Raw genomic sequence first — 17,855 nt, forward strand, 5'->3', positions numbered from 1 at the left:
GATAAAGGGGCACCCGCCACCATCCTGAGATTTCCTCATATTCTCCCCCCCTCCCCTTCTTTCTCTCTCCCTCTCTTTCTCTTCTACACATGCACAAAGAGGCTTCAATAACTTCAAATGTTTAGAATAAAACATCAGAATTTCATGTGTGGCCCTTCGGTTCCCCAGGGAAAGGTCATGTAGACACAGCACTTGTGTCTGGCTGTGCTTTACTTGGGTGCACTTTCTCTGTTACCTCATTGTGTCCCCGCAGTGGCACTAGAAGGTGAAAGGGTAGCTGCTGATCAGTTGTTGATGATAACTTGAAAGAGGGATAAGGTCAGTGACTTGCCTGAGGTCACACAGTCCTCCGGTCGTGTCGTTTTCCCACGTGCAGCAGCAGTGGCAGTGAGGGCACATGTGGGGCAGGAGACTTTAAATTTGTGAGCCTCCTTTCTGTTCCTCCTGGTCCCTGTAAGTGCCCCCGCCCAGCAAGAAGTGCTCTTTTTCCTCATCAGAGTTGGCAACTGGTATGTGGGAGCTGAGTAAATATTAAGTACCAAGTTCTTGGTCCTAATCAGATGGCATGCCTAGTGGTTTCCTTTTTGTCATAGTTACCTGCTATAACTAGGTTTGACTCCTGTCATGAATTAGTGCCCACCTGGAGGGTGCAATACTCTCCAGCCTGACTGGAAACAGTGACAGCCTCCCAAAAGTTAAGAGGAAGGTCACTCACAAGACATGGCCCTCAGAGTCGCTGTTAGAGCCACCAGGCCAAGCCCTAGGTCCCTTCTGAGGGCTGTCTCCTGGGCTGGCCATGTACAAGTCCATGTGTGGTTTGAACACGACTATCAGTGTTGACTTTGAAGTCAAGGGGTGTGCTGTTGGCATGCTTATTAGAGAGGTGCTGTGTGTGGATAAGTGCATTGTGGTTTCTTCTCAGGCTGTGCTGTGAGGGCCGCCTTAACCCCTGCTCCCTTCCCTCCTAGAGCTGCCTTAAGTTCTCTGGAACTTCTCTCAAAAGGGATGTCTTGCCTGGAAAAGATATCTTGCCCTGTTTCTCAAGGTGTTGTGAGGGTTTGGGTGGGTATGGCCTCCTTTTCGTCCTTTCTTCCTTCTCTGCATGACCCTCCTCTCCAGTTCCTTCTCCTTCCTTTCTTTTCTCCTATTTCCAAACAGGTATTAGAACTCTGAGGCAGCAACAATCTCAGAGCCAATGAAATGTGGGCTTAGAGAGTGTTTCCTGAGTTTGGGGGGCTCTCTGATAAAAGTAAGCAAATGAACATATGGAAGAAATAGAGATAAGTTAGAGTCTTGGCAATATTTAAATGGATTGTTTTCCACTGACTTTTTCTAAGTAAAGTTTTATTCCAAAGTAAAATTATAAGACCTTTCATGGATATTAATTAAAAGTTTTTATTGAGAATAAGAATATATCAAAGATGAAGTGAAAACAGGAAAGAGTGCTATACATTCCAATTCATTGTACTAACCTAAATTAAATCAATGTGGGATTACAGTAGATTTCTCAATAGATCAGGAACTATGTAAAATATCTGCCAAAATGAATTTTGTACATTTTTTTATTTTACAATTTGGTCTAGCTAAAATTTTATTAGCACAATTTAATGGGTGTATTTATATTCACAAGATGTCTGAAAATGACTACCATTTTCTTATTATCATAATGTTGCTTGAAATATTTGAAAGAAAAAATGTTTTGGGGGTTGCAGCTGGTATGTAAAATTCATTGCTTGGTAGGTCATTACATTTTCATGACATTCAGAGTCAATAGTTTCAAATACCTTATTGCTACTATATGTTATAAAAGTTTAGCCTACATTTCAGGCTTTCTACATCACCTGAGCCATTTAATTTTTTCCACCAAATGGTGAATTCTTCCTTTAAATGTGGATATGTGTGTTATAATTTATGATTCATAGCTATGTATTTTTGTGGAACCCTGGAGTAATATTGACTTTCTTGTGTACTTGGAAATTTTAAATTGCTCTCACAATGTTGCACAGAAATGAGCTTATGACATTTAATATATTGCATTTTAGTTACTAACTTTGTTAATTTATGGTGAAATGGATATGCCTTTTAATTATAATGACGTTGAACATTGCAGCTTTTCAGATGGATCTAGAGAATGAATTCCACCTTGATCTACACAGAAAAACATGGTATATAGTTAATCTTCAAAAAATTCTTAGGTAAAATAACCATCCATTAAAAAGGAAGCCAAGGTAATGAGAAGTGAAAGACGTTATCAACCAATACTAGTTTTAAACTGAACCCACCCCAGCATATCTCACATGGAATTAAAAAAAATAAGTTAATAATACACCTCATATCAACAAAAGCCTTTGAAACATGGGTTTTCACTAGATATCACCTAGTGCTAAGATGAAAACCAAAACAATATCAGATGGACATTTATGCTCTAAATCTGTAGTTGTCTAATGTTGTACTTAGTAAATGTGTGTTGTTAATGCTGTATTCTCCTAGTTATTATAGAAAATTGTTCAAATAAAGATGGATATAAAAGATTTTGCTAGTGTCTTATAAATAAACCCACAGCACATACACCAACATAGATGACATTTAGGGCTATAAATCACCTTTAAAGTTTTTAAAAGTTTTAAAAAATAAAAAAATAGAAATCATACAATGTATGATCTCAGGTGACAACAAACAAACTAGAAATCAATGATGGAAAAATAGCTGAAAAATCCCTAAATACTTAGAGACTAAAAAACACATTTATAACACATGAGTCAAAAAGAAATCTAGAGAAATTTTAAAATACTTTGAACTAAAATAAAAGTACAACCTAAAATTCCTGGGCTGCAGTGAAAGCAGTACTTGCAGGAACATCCATAGCATTGGATGGCTGTAGTAGAAAAAAGACAGACCTAAAATCAGTCATCTAATTTTTGGTGTTAAGAAAGAGAACGAATATATAAAAGTAAGCAGATGAAAAGAAATAATAAAAAATAGAGGAGTTCCCGTCGTGGCGCAGTGGTTGACGAATCCGACTAGGAACCATGAGGTTGCGGGTTCGATCCCTGCCTTTGCTCAGTGGGTTGACGATCCGGTGTTGCCGTGAGCTGTGGTGTAGGTTGCAGATGCGGCTCGGATCCTGCGTTGCTGTGGCTCTGGCGCAGGCTGGCAGCTACAGCTCCAATTAGACCCCTAGCCTGGGAACCTCCATGTGCTGCGGGAGCGGCCCAAGAAATGGCAAAAAAAGACAAAAAAAAGCAGAAATCAGTGAAACTGAGGCAGGAAATTAATGGAGAAAATAAGTGAAACCAAACGCCAGTTCTTTTTAAAGATCAATAAACTTGATAAGCCTCTACCCAGGCTAAGAGAAAGAGATGACATGTAGTAGATTGGTTCTTGCTTAGGGCTGGGAGGAGGAGTGAAGTCAGGGAATAGGGAGCAATAACTAAAGAGCAAAGAATTTCTTTTTGAGGTGATGAAAATGTTTTAAAATGACTGCACTAAAAACCACTGAGTTGTATACTTTAAATGGGTAAAGTGTATGCTGTGACAATTTTATCTCAATAAATCTACTTTGAGTACAATTTTGACCTCTGGTATGGGAGACCGAGGAGCTCTCAGCTCTTTGTCCAAAAAAGCAACACTGGACAAAAGTGTCAAAAATAAGGACTTCAGGGCTTTATAAGCTGACCAGCAGCATATAACAAATTAGTAGTGGTTTTCCATGAAAAACCACTGAACTCTGAGTAAAAACAGTGGGAATGTTAGATGACATGATACTCTATATATATAGGACTCTAAAGTCTCCACACAAAAACTATTCAAACTAATAAATGAATTCAGCAAGGTATCAAGGTACAAGATTAATACACAGAAATCTGCATTTCTTTAACAGTGAACTATCAGAAAGAAAGTTTTTTTAAAATCCCACTTAAAATTGCACCAAAAAATAATATAAAATACCTAGGAATAAACTTAACCAAGAAGATGAAAGATAGTTTTTATATGCTAAAAACTATAAGGCATTGATAAAGAAAATTGAAGATAATTCAAAGAAATGGAAAGATACTCCATGCTCTTGGATTGGAAGAGTTAATATTATTAAAATTGCCCTACTACCCGAAGCAATCTATAGGCAATATTCCTATCAAAATATTCATGACATTTTTCACAGTAGAGCAAAAAATCCTAAAATTTATAAGAAACCATGAAAGACCCCCGAATTGCTGGAGCAGTCCTGAAGAAAAAGAACAAAGCTGGAGGCATAACACTTCTAGACTTCAGACAATGCTACAAAGCTACAGTAAGTAAAACCTTGTGGCATTGGCATAAAAACAGATATATAGATCAATGGGACAGAATAGAGAGCCCAGAAATACACCTGCATACCTATAGTTGATTAATCTACAACAAAGGAGGCAAGAATATACAACAGAGAAAAGAATCTCTTCAATAAGTGGTATTGGGAAAGCTGGACGGCTACATGTAAATCAATGAAATTAGAATACTCCCTCACACTATATACAAAAATAAACTCAAAGTGGTTTAAAGACCTAAATATAAGACATAACAGCATAAAACCAGAAGAGAATATAGGCAAAACATCCTTGGACATAAATTGTAGCAATTATTTTCTTAGATCAGTTTCTCAAAGCAAAAGAAAGAAAATCAAAAATAAACAAGTGGGACTAATTAAACTTAAGAGCTTTTTCACAGCAAAGGAAACCATCATAAAAATGAAAAGACAACTTGCAGAATGAGGGAAAATATGTACAAATGGTGTAACCAACAAGGGGTTAATATCCAAAATATACAAGCAGCTCATACAACTCAGTATTGAAAAACAACCTATTCAAAAATGGGCGGAGGATCTGAATAGAATTTCTCCAAAGAAGACTTATAGATGGCCATTAGCCACATGAAAACATGCTTAACATTGCTAATTATTAGAGAAATGAAAGTCAAATTTACGGTGAGTGATCACTTCATACTGGTCATCAAAAAGTCTGCAACTAGTAAGTGCTGGAGAGAGTGTGGAGAATAGAGAATCTTCTTTCACTCTTGCTGGGAATGTAAATTGGTGCAGCCACTATGGAAAACAGAATGGAATTTCCTTAAAAAACTAAAAATAGAGTTACTATATAATCCATCAATCCCACTCTGGGCATATGTCCAGAAAAGACAAAAACACTAATTCAAAAAGACACATGCACCCATGCACACATGTTCATTGCAGCATTGTTTTAAATAGCCAACACATAGAAACAGCCCAAGTGCCACCAAGAAAAGACTGGCTTAAGAAGATGTGGTATCTCTACACAATGAAATATTACTCAGCCATTAAAAAAGCATGATACTTCACTTAGTATGAGAGTATCTAGTTCCATCCATATTGCTGCAAGTGGCATTATTTGTTCTTTTTTATGGCTGAGTAGTATTCCATTGTGTATATATACACATCTTAATCCAATCATATGTCAATGGACATTTAGGTTGTCTCCATGTCTTGGCTATTGTGAATAGTGCTGCAATGAACATGCAGGTGCATGTGCATGTGTCTTTTTCAAGGAAAGTTTTGTCCAGATATATGTCCAAGAGTGGGATTGCTGGGTCATATGGTAGTTCTATGTATAGATTTCTAAGGTACCTCCATACTGTTCTCCATAGTGGTTATACCAATTTACATTCCCACCAACAGTACAGGAGGGTTCCCTTTTCTCCAAACCCTCTCCAGCATTTGTTATTTGGATGGCCATTCTGATTGGTATGAAGCTACTACTAATGATGGCCATTCTGACTGGTGTGAAATGGTACCTCATAGTAGTTTTGATTTGCATTTCTCTAATAATCAGGGATGTTGAGCATTTTTTCATGTGTTTATTGGCAATCTGTATATCTTCCTTGGAGAAATGTCTGTTCAGGTCTTTTGCCCATTTTTCAATTGGGTTGTTGGCTTTTTTGCTGTTGAGTTGTATAAGTTGGTTGTATATTTTAGATATTAAGCCCTTGTCAGTTGCTTTATTTGAACTTATTTTCTCCCATTCTGTGAGTCAGAGAGAGAAAGACAAATACATATGATATCACATACCCAGAATCTAATATATGGCACAAATAAACCTTTCCACAGAAAAGAAAATTATGGACATGGAGAACAGACTTGTGTTTGCCAAGGGGAAGGAGGAGGGAGCATGATGGATAAATGTTAATAGATGCAAACTATTGCCTTTGGAATGGATAAGCAATGAGATCCTGCTATATAGCACTGGGAACGATATCTAGTCACTTATGATGGAGCATGATAATGTGAGAAAAAAGAATGTATGTGTATGTGTGCCTGGGTCACCTTCCTGTACAATTGAAAATTGACAGAACATTGTAAACCAGCTATAATGGAAAAAATAAAAACCATTATTTTAAAAAAAAGCATGAAATATGCCATTTGCAGCAACATGGATGGACCTAGAATACTCTACTTGGTGAAGACAGAGAAAGGCAAGTATCATGTGATATCACTTACATGTGGAATCAAAAAACAATACACATTAGGGAGTTCCTGTTGTGGTTCAGTGGGTTATGAACCTGACTGGTAACCTTGAGGATGCGGGTTCGATCCCTAGCCTCACTCAGTGGGTTAAGGATCCAGCATTACTGTGAACTCTGGTGTAGGTCACAGATGTGGTTCAGATCCCTCATTGCTGTGACTGTGGTGTAGGCCAGCAGCAGCAGCTCCGATTCATCCCCTAGGCGGGGAACTTCCTTATGACACAGGTATGGCCCTGGAAATGAAAAAAAAAAATTTTTTTAATAAAAAAAATACATCTATATGAAAAAACAGAAACAGGCATACAGACACAGAAAACAAATTTATGTTTACTAAAGGGGAGGGGTAAGTAGGAGTGTGGGATTAACAGATACAAACTACTGTACATAAAATAGATTAGCAACAGGATTTACTATATAACACAGGAAACTGTATTCAATACCTTGTAATGTGTAATGGAGAATCATCTGGCAAGTATATATATAACTGAGCCACTTTGCTCTAAACTTGAAACTAACACAATATTATAAATCAACTATTCTGTAGCTAAGCCACAGCAGTGACAATGCTGGATCCTTAACTCACTATGTTACCAGCGAACTCCTCATATACTGTTGATGGGGGTAGAAATTGATAAAAGTTTTAAAAGTTTGCAAGTTTTTCTTGCAAAATTTACTAAAGTTGAGCATTGAATACCTTGTGATCCATCAACCCCATTCCTTTATGTACGTACAGAAATGTATGTATCTGTGAATCAAAAAACCTGTATAAACATGTTCATAGCAGCATTATTTATAATAGCCCCTTTGGGGAGGAGAGTTTCCCCCTTTAGTTCTTTTGGCTGGCAACTAAAAGGAAATAAGGCTGATTAACAGGAGAAAATCCAAGTTAATCCACGTGCATAAAGAATCTATGTGAGCATGAAGATTTCTAAAGACAAGGTAAGATGAGGTGTGTATATACAAACACACACACACACATATTCTGGACTAAGGAGAAATAGATGGGGGGAATCTGAGACTTCAAAGGGAAGAAAACTAATTTCAGGAATATAAAACACATTAATATTTGGTAACAAATGGTTGCTGGCCCATCTAAAGGCAATAAGACAGAGAGGACTTTGAGCAAACAGACGTTTCAAGGTTCCTTCTTGTCTACCACCTGTAATTCATATTTTACTATAATTATCTACGGTGATAGAGCCTTCCTGGTGCAGGCCTCCTATCTGAAATTATTTCCAGCAGTAAGAGGAGAGTTCAAAGATTCTTCCTTAGTCTTTTGGGCCCTGCTTATTTTCAGCTCAAAACAATTCATATGCCAGAGCAGCACATCTTGGGGTGGAATGCCCTAAATCTATCACCACATGCTAAAACAACCCAAATACTATTATCAATAGGAGAATGAATAAAATGTAGTGTATTTATACAGTGGAATACTATATAGGAACGAAAAATAGCAAAGTAGAGCCACATGCAACAGCATGGATAAATGCCATGTAAAAAGCCAGATGCAAAAACTTATAAACACGATTTCATTTATAAAAACATACAAAATAGGTAAAACAAACCCATGGTGATAGAAGTCATGACAGTGGTTATCTTTGAAGGGTAATGGCTTGAAGGGGACATGAAGGGTTTGGCTATGATGGAAGTGTTCTATGTCTGGGCTGAGTGGTTGTTAACTTGGGTGTGTTGCTGTGTTCCATCTATTCGAATAACGGAGCTATACACTTGTTACATGTGCATTTTTTTGCGTATAACTTTATTCAATAAAAAATTTTTGTAAAGAAAAAAGCACTTAGACCTTTAGATTCCTTTCTTTTTTGGGGGGGGGTTGTCTTTTCAGGGCCACATCCACAGCATATGGAGGTTCCCAGGCTAGGAGTCGAATCGGAGCTGTAGCCACCGGCCTACGCCACAGCCACAGCAACGCAGGATCCGAGCTGCGTCTGCGACCTACACCACAGCTCACAGCAACGCCAGATCCTTAACCCACTGAGCAAGGGCAGGGATAGAATCCGCAACCTCATGGTTCCTAGTCGGATTCGTTAACCACTGCGCCACGACAGGAACTCCTGGTTTCCTTTCTTAACTCTGAGGAATGGACAGCTGTGTCTACTCACTTTATGCCTTTTCTTTTTCTTTATGTTATTATTTTGGACAATAAGTTGCACAAAATTGAACTTACCATAATTCTCTTTTTCTAGCATCTATCGTGATTGGTCCACATCAAGCCCTTTTTAATACTTTTGGTTTCCCTTTTTTCTTTATCCCCAACCCCATTTCCCTCAACCTCATAAATACCCATGTCTGTATGTTTAGTGGATGCCTTTGTTATTTATCATCCACACTTTCATTTACACACACTGGTATCCATGAACAATGTATAGTATTGCAGTTTTTGTGAGTTTTAAAATATATGCAAGACTTGTACTAGACATCTATTCAGCATTGTTTTTATCTCTCAGAGTGATATAGGCAGATTATGTCCATTCCTACTAGTAGCTATACAGTTTTACATAGTATGTATACACTATTTTACTTATTTATTGCTCTTTTGATGGATAGTTAATGTTTCCAACTCTTTGGTATATAGCCATGTTGTATGAACATTTACTTAACTGTCTCTTTGGGTGACTACCTAAGAATTTTTCTGCCTAATCTTATTTTTGCTAAATAGTCTCAAATTGCTCTCTAGAATGAGAGGATCATTACAGCCAGCCTTCCATACCCACAGGCTCTGCTTCCATGGATTCAATCACCATCAGATAAAATATACATATATATTCATTCCAGGAAGTTCAAAAAAAAAGCAAACTTGAATTTGTGTGCTCCAGAAAATATTCACATAGAATTTACATTGTATTAGATAGTATAAGAAATCTAGAGATGATTTAAAATATACAGGAGGATTGCATAGGTTATATGCAAATACTATGCCATTTTATATGAGAATTGAGCATCCAAGGAGTTTGGTATCCTTGGTGGTCCTGGGACCAGTCTTCCCTCTGTATCTGAGGGATGACTTTATAATTCTCACCAGTTGCGTGAGCAAAAAAGTTCTTATTTCTTACATCCTAGGCAGCATATGATGTTGTCCAACCCAAATGTTGTTGCCAGTCTTGTGGTCATGAAGTGATATCTTGTTGTTTCCATTTGTATTTCTCTAATAACAAAGTTGACATCTCTTTATATGCTAACTAGCCATTTGAGTGTCCCCATGTGCAAAATACCTTCTCTTTTCCTCTGTCAAGTGTCCAATATTTAAATCTGGACTTACCTTTAATTTACAATAGTTTCTTACATCTCCTAGATTAATATTCTAGATATTAATCATTTGTTGTTTAGAGTCTTTTTTTTTTTTTTTTTCGCCATGGCATTCAGAAGTTCCCAGGCTAGGGATTGAACCTGAGCCACAGCAATGACAAAGGCAAATCCTTAACCATTAGGCCATCAAGGAACTCTAGTCATTTGTTGTTTAAATTTCAAATATATTTCCTAGTTTGTTGACTTTGTGAATGGTTTTCTTCACTGAACAGCAATCTTATTTGGATGACCTCAATCCATCATTTTTTTTCCTTTATGGCTGTGATACTTTGTATCTTAACTCATTCTTTCTTAACTCATTCTTTTCCTAACTCATTCTTTCCCTTTTTTTTTTCAATTAGGAAAAATTTTCTTTTCCTAATTGTAAAGGTATTACAATGTTGAAAAATAATTTCCTGATTTTACTTTTAAGTTTTAATCTGGAATTTATTTTTGGATGCAGTGTTTGCTGCCAACTTGCTTTTGTTTTTTTCCACATAATGGGCCCTTCTATTCAATAGTCTTCTCCACACCACTAGACAATGCAGGATCATGTTGGTGCACTCCATTCTGTTCCATTGTTCACTTATCCATTCTCATGCCAGTATCTGTTTTAATGACCATGACCCATGTGATATCACTGTTTTAATGACCATGACTCTGTGATATCACTTAATATATGGTAGGACTAATCGCTCCTCTTTATTCTTTGTTTCGAGAACTGTTTTAGTTATATGCGGACTTCCATTCCATATAAAATATAAAATAACTTTACAATCCTCCAAAAGCTCTGCTAGGATTTTGATTCCAATATTATTAGGCTTGCATATTAACTTGGGTACAATTGATACCTGTACAATATTGAATACTCCCATCCATGAAAACAACATGTCTTCCCCACTTATTCGGGCCTTCTTTTATGCCTTTGAAGAGAAATTTAAACAATTTCTCCACAAAAGCCAAGGGCATTGTTAGTGGGTACTTTATATTTTCGTTGATATTGCTAATATCTTATTTTCTGTCTTACTTTGTGTAGTATTTACTAAATAGCTATTGCTCATATAAAGGAAAATTATTCCTTTTTTTTGTTGTTGTTGTTGTTGTTGTTGCTATTTCTTGGGCCGCTCCCGTGGCATATGGAGGTTCCCAGGCTAGGGGTTGAATTGGAGCTGTAGCCACCGGCCTACGCCAGAGCCACAGCAACGCGGGATCCGAGCCGCGTCTGCAACCTACACCACAGCTCACGGCAACGCCGGGTCCTTAACACACTGAGCAAGGGCAGGGACTGAACCCGCAACCTCATGGTTCCTAGTCGGATTTGTTAACCACTGCGCCACGACGGGAACTCCCAAAATTATTCCTTTTAATATCTGATTTTGAATGTGGTCACCTGGCCGAACTTTTTAACAAGTTCTAATAGTTGATGTTCTTAAGTTTTCTATGCAAATAGTTATAGTCTCTGCTCCTTGGGGAGCTAGAACTTGGGCTGGGAACACCTCAGAACACACCAGTTTCCTGCCTTGGGAGTCAGCGAATTCCCAGTCCTGTTGGTTCTGGCCGAGCTCTCCGTCTCCCGCCAGGTGGACCCATTTTACCGCGGACACCTGCCAGAGGAGAGCCTCCCCCCGCCCACCCCCGCCGCCCCCGCCCCCGCCCCCGCCCCGCCAATCGCAGCAAAGCCTCGCCAGGTGGGCCGGGACGGACCAATCCGCGACTCTCCGCCGGGGCCTCCAGCCCTCAGGAAAGTTAGTTGGTTCTGGAAAACTTCCCCTGCAAGATGGCTCAACGTTGATTTGTGGGGCCCACGCTGATGGTTGCCTGACCCCGTGCCTCGGAGATACCGGCCCAACCCCCGAGCATCGCACCTCCGCGGCCCTCGAACTGCCCTCTCCCGCCGATGGCTGTGGCCGAGCTGTACACGCAGGTAGGCAGGGTGCCCCGACCTGCGGGAGGGAAGATCGTGCTGACTGTACTTGGCGCCCAGGCGCACCTGTGCACTTGGCGCCTCGCGGCGGGGAGGGGCTGCCTAGGGACTGGAGGTCTGGGGAGCGGCTTGCCCCCGCATCCTCCGCGTCCTGTCCCAGGGCTTAGGTCCGTGTTCGCCGGGAAGGCGCCCCCTGGGAACCTGGGTCCCTTCGGGATGGGAAGACCGAATGCGAGGCGCTGCTTCTCCCGGCCCGAGCTTCCCAGTGTGTGGGGGCCGCGTGTCTGTCCGGGTCCCCCGCGCCTCCCGGCCCCTCTTCCTGAGCCACAGGGGGGATCAGAGTTGCCCACGGAGACGTAGAAAACCTCAGACAGTGGCGAATAATACCATCCGTAATCTTCCCCCTTGGGAGCCCCTTGAACAACCCAGCACAGACGCTCGGACCGCAGTAGTCGGGACGCTGTCTAGAGTTCCTGGGTCTTCAGAATACCTGCACGCACACTTTCGTTCCTCTGGCTCCGGAAGCTGCAGCTGCCTGGGCATATGGCCCAGGCCTCATCCGTAGAAGTTGAGGGCTCCTGGGAACCCCGCAGACCTGACGTGCAGTCTCAGGCTCTTTACCCACATTTATAGGGCGCTTTACAGTTTGTTAAAAAACAAACAAAACAATCTTTCACATACACTTGACTCAGGGAATCACTCTCGGATTCCTCTGAAACCTCCTCTTCCCCCCTCCTAGGGCTCAACCTCTTATCTAGGATGGCCAGCATTCCCACAGGGTGCCCAGAACCTTCTGAGATGAGCTTGGTTAGTGATTTGGATAAAAAAAAATGTGAAAGTGTTGGCTCTTTTGAAATAGCCATAAAGCTAGATCCTCCTGTGGGGAAAATCTATGGTCCTCATTATTCAGGTGGATGAGTCTAGAATTCATCCATTTCCCTGGACGCATACCCTAGCTTTATATTTAAAAAGACACTTTACACATTTAAAAAGATGTAAAAGGTGGTTGTAAATAGTTTGTTTCAGTGCTTTCAGCAAGGCTTTTTCTTCGATTTTGCTTAATTAGTAACAGTACAAATACAAATTAACCAAAGGCTATTTCCCCCTCTGGTGTGTTCCATTCACTAAAGTTCTAACTAGATCATGTTTGAATAGTTTTACCATTGTGAGCCACCAGGTATCCAACAGAGCTTCTTAGGTTTTCAACTTACCAGAGGTAAAAGAAAATTCTTGGACAGAACTATTCTTGGAAGGTATGTTGGAGGACAGAGAAAAATGTTGATTCATTCATTTTAAGATAACAATTTTTCCTGAAGCAAAAAATACACAGATGTGAGCACTCCTGCCATCAAGAGCCTCATGTCACAAATATATATTAGATACCAACTGGGTACCAAGCACAGTGTAGGAAAAGAAATATGGAAGAGTTTTCTAGAGGTGAACTTGGGTGGACACAGATTCTGAGAATCCCAGAGCCAGAGGCACCCTTTTTTCTCCTGTGGCATGCAGAGGTTCCCAGGCCAGGGATCTAACTCATGCTACAGCAGTGGAAACACTGGATCCTTAATCCGTTGAGCCACCAGGGAACTCCCCAGAAGGAGCCTTGATGGCTGTCTCTATCTCCTTTGTGTCCAAGTAAGTGCCTGTGTCCATTGGCTGCCACCTCCTTTTCAGGTGGCCAGCCACCCCTTTGTCACTTCCAGAGGTGGGAAGTTCCCCCATTTGTGAAGCTGGCTGTTTAGGTTTTAGAGAACTAGCTTTGTTAAAGAGTTCTTCCTTAAGCTGAGACAAAATCTTAAACTCCCTCCCTTGCTTCCCTACCACTCCCTCCCACCTTCCCAAGTCTGCAGATCTAGCTAATTGGCCTAAGTCATAGTTTGCACCTGGGGACCCTTGGCCATATTGAACCCCCTGGAGTGCCCTGTTTCCCTGCATAGCCATAGCCACACAATGTTTTAAAATAACCTGAAACTTACTTCTGCACTCAGAGGCGAGTAGTGAGCCTGCAGAAGGGTGATAGGTGGGCTGTCCATTCAGGGATCCCTGTGTGGCAGCCAGTTCCTATGTGGCATCCACACCTACTCCATGATCTGCAGGCTGCCTCCTCACCTTTACATTGCTATTACTTGTTTGGCCCCTGTCTAATCTCCCTTCCTGCTCTGAACACAGGCACTTATCTTCCATAAAATATTGTTTAGCACTTTCTGTATATAAAACATTATGCTTGAGGGAGGTGAGAAAAAAATTTTAAAGTGGTAGTCTTGCCTCAGGGAGTTTTCTTAGTGAGAAATGAGAAATACCAAGTAATTCAATCTACTGAGGGCTGAAAGGTCTCGAAGAGTCTGCTGGGAGATAAGGGTGAGAAGGGGAGAGTCATGGAAGCCAGTTAGGTCAGGGCTTTATACCCCAGTGAATATTTTGAGTGGGGATGACAGGATCAAGGACAGTGTTTTAGACAGGTGGATATGTCAGCAGTGCCCATGAGGCTCTGTGCCCTGAGGGAGAGGCTGGAGTCAGGTAGCTGAATTCTCAGGTTATCCTAAGTGTCTGGGAAAGAATGAAGGCTGCAGTATTAGAAATGGCGGATGGAAGCAGAGCCCAGAGAGCATGTAGAGGTAGGTGAGAATGAGGCACTGGACTGGGGCATGTGAGGAAGAGGGATGAGCCAAGGATGAGGTTAGACATGAGGTTAGAATCGGATGATGGAAGCAGGTGGTGCTGTTGTCACGGGGACATGAGGAGGAGATATGAGGGAAGTCAGTCATGAGGCAAAGTTTGTATCTGCAGAGCTTGAGGTGGTGAGGGATCTCCCAGCGGGCAGGGCCCTGGGTGATTGGAGGTTGGTGTGGAAGATGGGCCAGGAGTTTCTGCCCAGAGGTAACCGTCGAAGCCCAGGCAGTGAGGGCCTCGTCAAGAGAGGGAACAGGGCCAAGACAGGATGGTGGGGATGCATCTGTACAGGGAGGGAGAGGAGGTAGAGGGGCCCCAGAGCCATCACTGGGAGGAGGACACAGGAGAGCCTGCATGGGACCCACAAGAAGAGAGGTTCTGAGAAAGGGGACTCCTAGGAGGAAGTGTGTTGAGTCATTGCTGCCAGTTGAAGTATAAAATGACCCATCCCTTTTCAAAAGCTATTTGACAACATGCCTTAGAAATGTTCAGAGCATTTGATACTCAGCACTTTCACTCTTTGAAAGTTCTCTGAGAAAAACCGGTCAGGCCATTCTCTGCTTGAGCCCCTCCGGAAGCTCCTGTCACTTTCAGACTTACTGACAAGCCACAAGGCCCTACCTCTGCATCATCTCTGCTGCCTGCCAGCTCCTACCTTGGCTCATGCTCTGCCAGACTTCTTGCCTTCCTGCAATGCTTTCCAGCAGTTTCGCTACTCACTGCCTTGGCACAGTATCTGTCTGCTCTGCTCACCAGCAACCTGCACCTTCCAAATTCAATTTAAGCAATGCCTATTCTTTTTTTTTTTTAATTGAAGTATAGCTGATTTACAATATTGTGTTTCATTTTAGATGTACAACAAAGTTATTCAGTTATATATATTTTTTCAGATTATTTTCCATTATAAATTATTATAAGATATTGAATATATTTTCCTGTGTTACACAGTAAATCCTTATTGCTTATTTATTCTCTATATAATAGTTTGTATCTCTTAATCCCATACCCCTAATTTATCCCTCCCATCCCCCTCCTTTGTAACCATAAATTTTCTATGTGTCTGAATCTGTTTCTGCTTTGTATATACATTCATTTGTATTATTTAAATTTTATCAAAATATAGTCGATTTACAATATTGTGTTAGTTTCAGATATATAACAAACTGATTCAGTTATATGTATATACTTATATATATAATACACTATTTTTACATCCTCTTCCATTATAGGTATATTGTATTACAAGACATTGAATATAGTTTCCATACAGTGGATTCTTTCTGATTATCTGTTTTATATATAGTACTGTGTATGTCTTAATCCCAAACTCCTAATTTATTCCCCCCCAACCACCTTTGGTAACCATAAATTTGTTTTTATGTCTGTGAGTCTATCTGTTTTATAAATAAGTTCATTTGTATTAGTATTTTTTAGATTCCACATGATAATTGTCCTTCTCTGTCTGACTTTGCTTAGTATGATAATCTCTAAGTCCATCCATGTTGCTGTAAATGGCATTATTTCATTCTTTTTATGGCTGAGTAATATTCTATGTGTGAAATAGAAAATCTCCCACATCTTTATCCATTCATCCATCAGTGAACACTTAGGTTGCTTCCATGTCTTGGCTTTTATAAATAGCACTGCTGTGAATATTGGGTTGCGTGTATCTTTTCAAATTAAGTTTTTCGCTAGATATATGCCCAGGAATGGATGTAAATTGGTACAGCCACTGTGGAGAAGAGTATGGAGTTTCCTTTAAAAACTAAAAATAGGAGTTCCCCTAGTGGTTCAGTGGAAACCTATCTGACTAGTGACCATGAGGTTGCTGGTTCAATCCCTGCTCTCTCTCAGTGGGTTGAGGCTCCAACATCACCGTGAGGTCACAGACGTGGCTCAGATACTGCGTTGCTGTGGCTGTGATGTAGGCTGGCAGCTATAGCTCTGATTCAACTCCTAGCCTGGGAACTTCCATATGCCATGGGTGTGGCCCTAAAAGCCAAAAAAAAAAAAATTTTTTTTAATTTTAAAAAATAAAAAAAAAACTAAAAGTAGAGCTACCATATGATCCTGCAATAATTTACATTACCTTTTATTTACTTATTTTATTTATTTATTTTTTTGTCTTTTTGCTGTTTCTTGGGCCGCTCCCATGGCATTTGGAGGTTCCCAGGCTAGGGGTCGAATTGGAGCTGTAGCCACCAGCTTATGCCAGAGCCATAGCAACGCAGGATCTGAGCCGTGTCTGCAACCTACACTACAGCTCACGGCAATGCCGGATCCTTAACCCGCTGAGCAGGGCCAGGGATTGAACCCGCAACCTCATGGTCCCTAGTTGGATTTGTTAACCACTGAGTCATGACGGGAACTCCTATATTACCTTTTAGACTCCATATATAAACGATATCACATAATACTTGTCTTTTTCTGACTTCACTTAATATGATATTAAGGTCCTATCATATTGGTCCATTCATATTGCTATAAATGGCATATTTTCTGCTTTTTTATGGCTAATGAGATATATATATATATGTATATACACACCACATTTTCTTAAGTCATTCATCTGTTGATGGGCACTTGGGTTACTTCCATGTCTTGGCTGTTATAAATAGGGCTGCAGTGAACATTGGGGTGCATGTATCTTTTTGAATTAGAGTGTTCATCTTTTCCAAATATATGCCCAGGAGTGGGATTGCTGGATCATATGGTAGTTCTATTTTTAGTTTCTTAAGGAAGCGCCGTACTGTTTTTCATAGTAGCTGCGCCAAATAACATTCCCAGAATCAGTGTAGGTGGGTTCCCTTTTCTCCACACCCTCTCCAGCATTTATTAGTTGTAGACTTTTTGATGGTAGTCATTCTGACTAGTATGAAGTGATACCTCATTGTAGTTTTGATTTGCATTTCTCTAATAATTAGCGATATTGAGCATCTTTTCATATGCCTTTTGGCCATCTGTATGTCATGCTCTTTTTTGAGCTCTTCTGTTTTTTTGTTGTTTTGTTTTGTTTTTAATATGTATTGAGTTGTATGAGCTGTTTGTATACTTTGGAGATTAACCCCATGTCAGTCACATCATGGAGCAGTGCCTCTTCTGAGAAATCTTTGCAGTCAGTCTCTCCATCTGAGCACTTTCATGATGACTTAAAATGGCTCCTTAACTCTGTCTCCCCTGTTGAACAAGAGTTTCTAGAGTACAGGAGGCAGTAGGGGTTCAACAAACGATATGTGCATGCTTGAATGAATGAGTTTTTCAGCTTTCAGAAAGAGCTATGGCCATGAAGATAGTAATGTTGATGACAGTCACTGTTATCTTATAGTCACTGAGTACCTATGTGCCCGATGCAATCCTCAGAACTTTGTGAAATTTATTCTCAGAATGTCTTTCATCTAATCTAAATAAACAAAGCCATGTGTTAAATATT

The 17,855-nt window shown here is 40.3% G+C and overlaps 1 protein-coding gene across 2 annotated transcripts in view; it reads left to right on the forward strand.

Moving 5' to 3' along the window:
- The first annotated feature begins 11,538 nt into the window (after window positions 1-11,538).
- Window positions 11,539-17,855, forward strand: part of MYO5C (myosin VC) — a 127,622-nt gene continuing 121,305 nt past the window's right edge. For both annotated transcript variants that reach the window (XM_047766327.1, XM_047766329.1), the window contains exon 1: window positions 11,539-11,755. In XM_047766327.1, the coding sequence (XP_047622283.1) occupies window positions 11,729-11,755 (27 nt within the window). In that variant the 5' untranslated portion in view covers window positions 11,539-11,728. The remainder of the gene's footprint in view (window positions 11,756-17,855) is intronic.

Source organism: Phacochoerus africanus, chromosome 2, assembly GCF_016906955.1.
Source record: "Phacochoerus africanus isolate WHEZ1 chromosome 2, ROS_Pafr_v1, whole genome shotgun sequence".
NCBI classification, from domain to species: domain Eukaryota; kingdom Metazoa; phylum Chordata; class Mammalia; order Artiodactyla; family Suidae; genus Phacochoerus; species Phacochoerus africanus.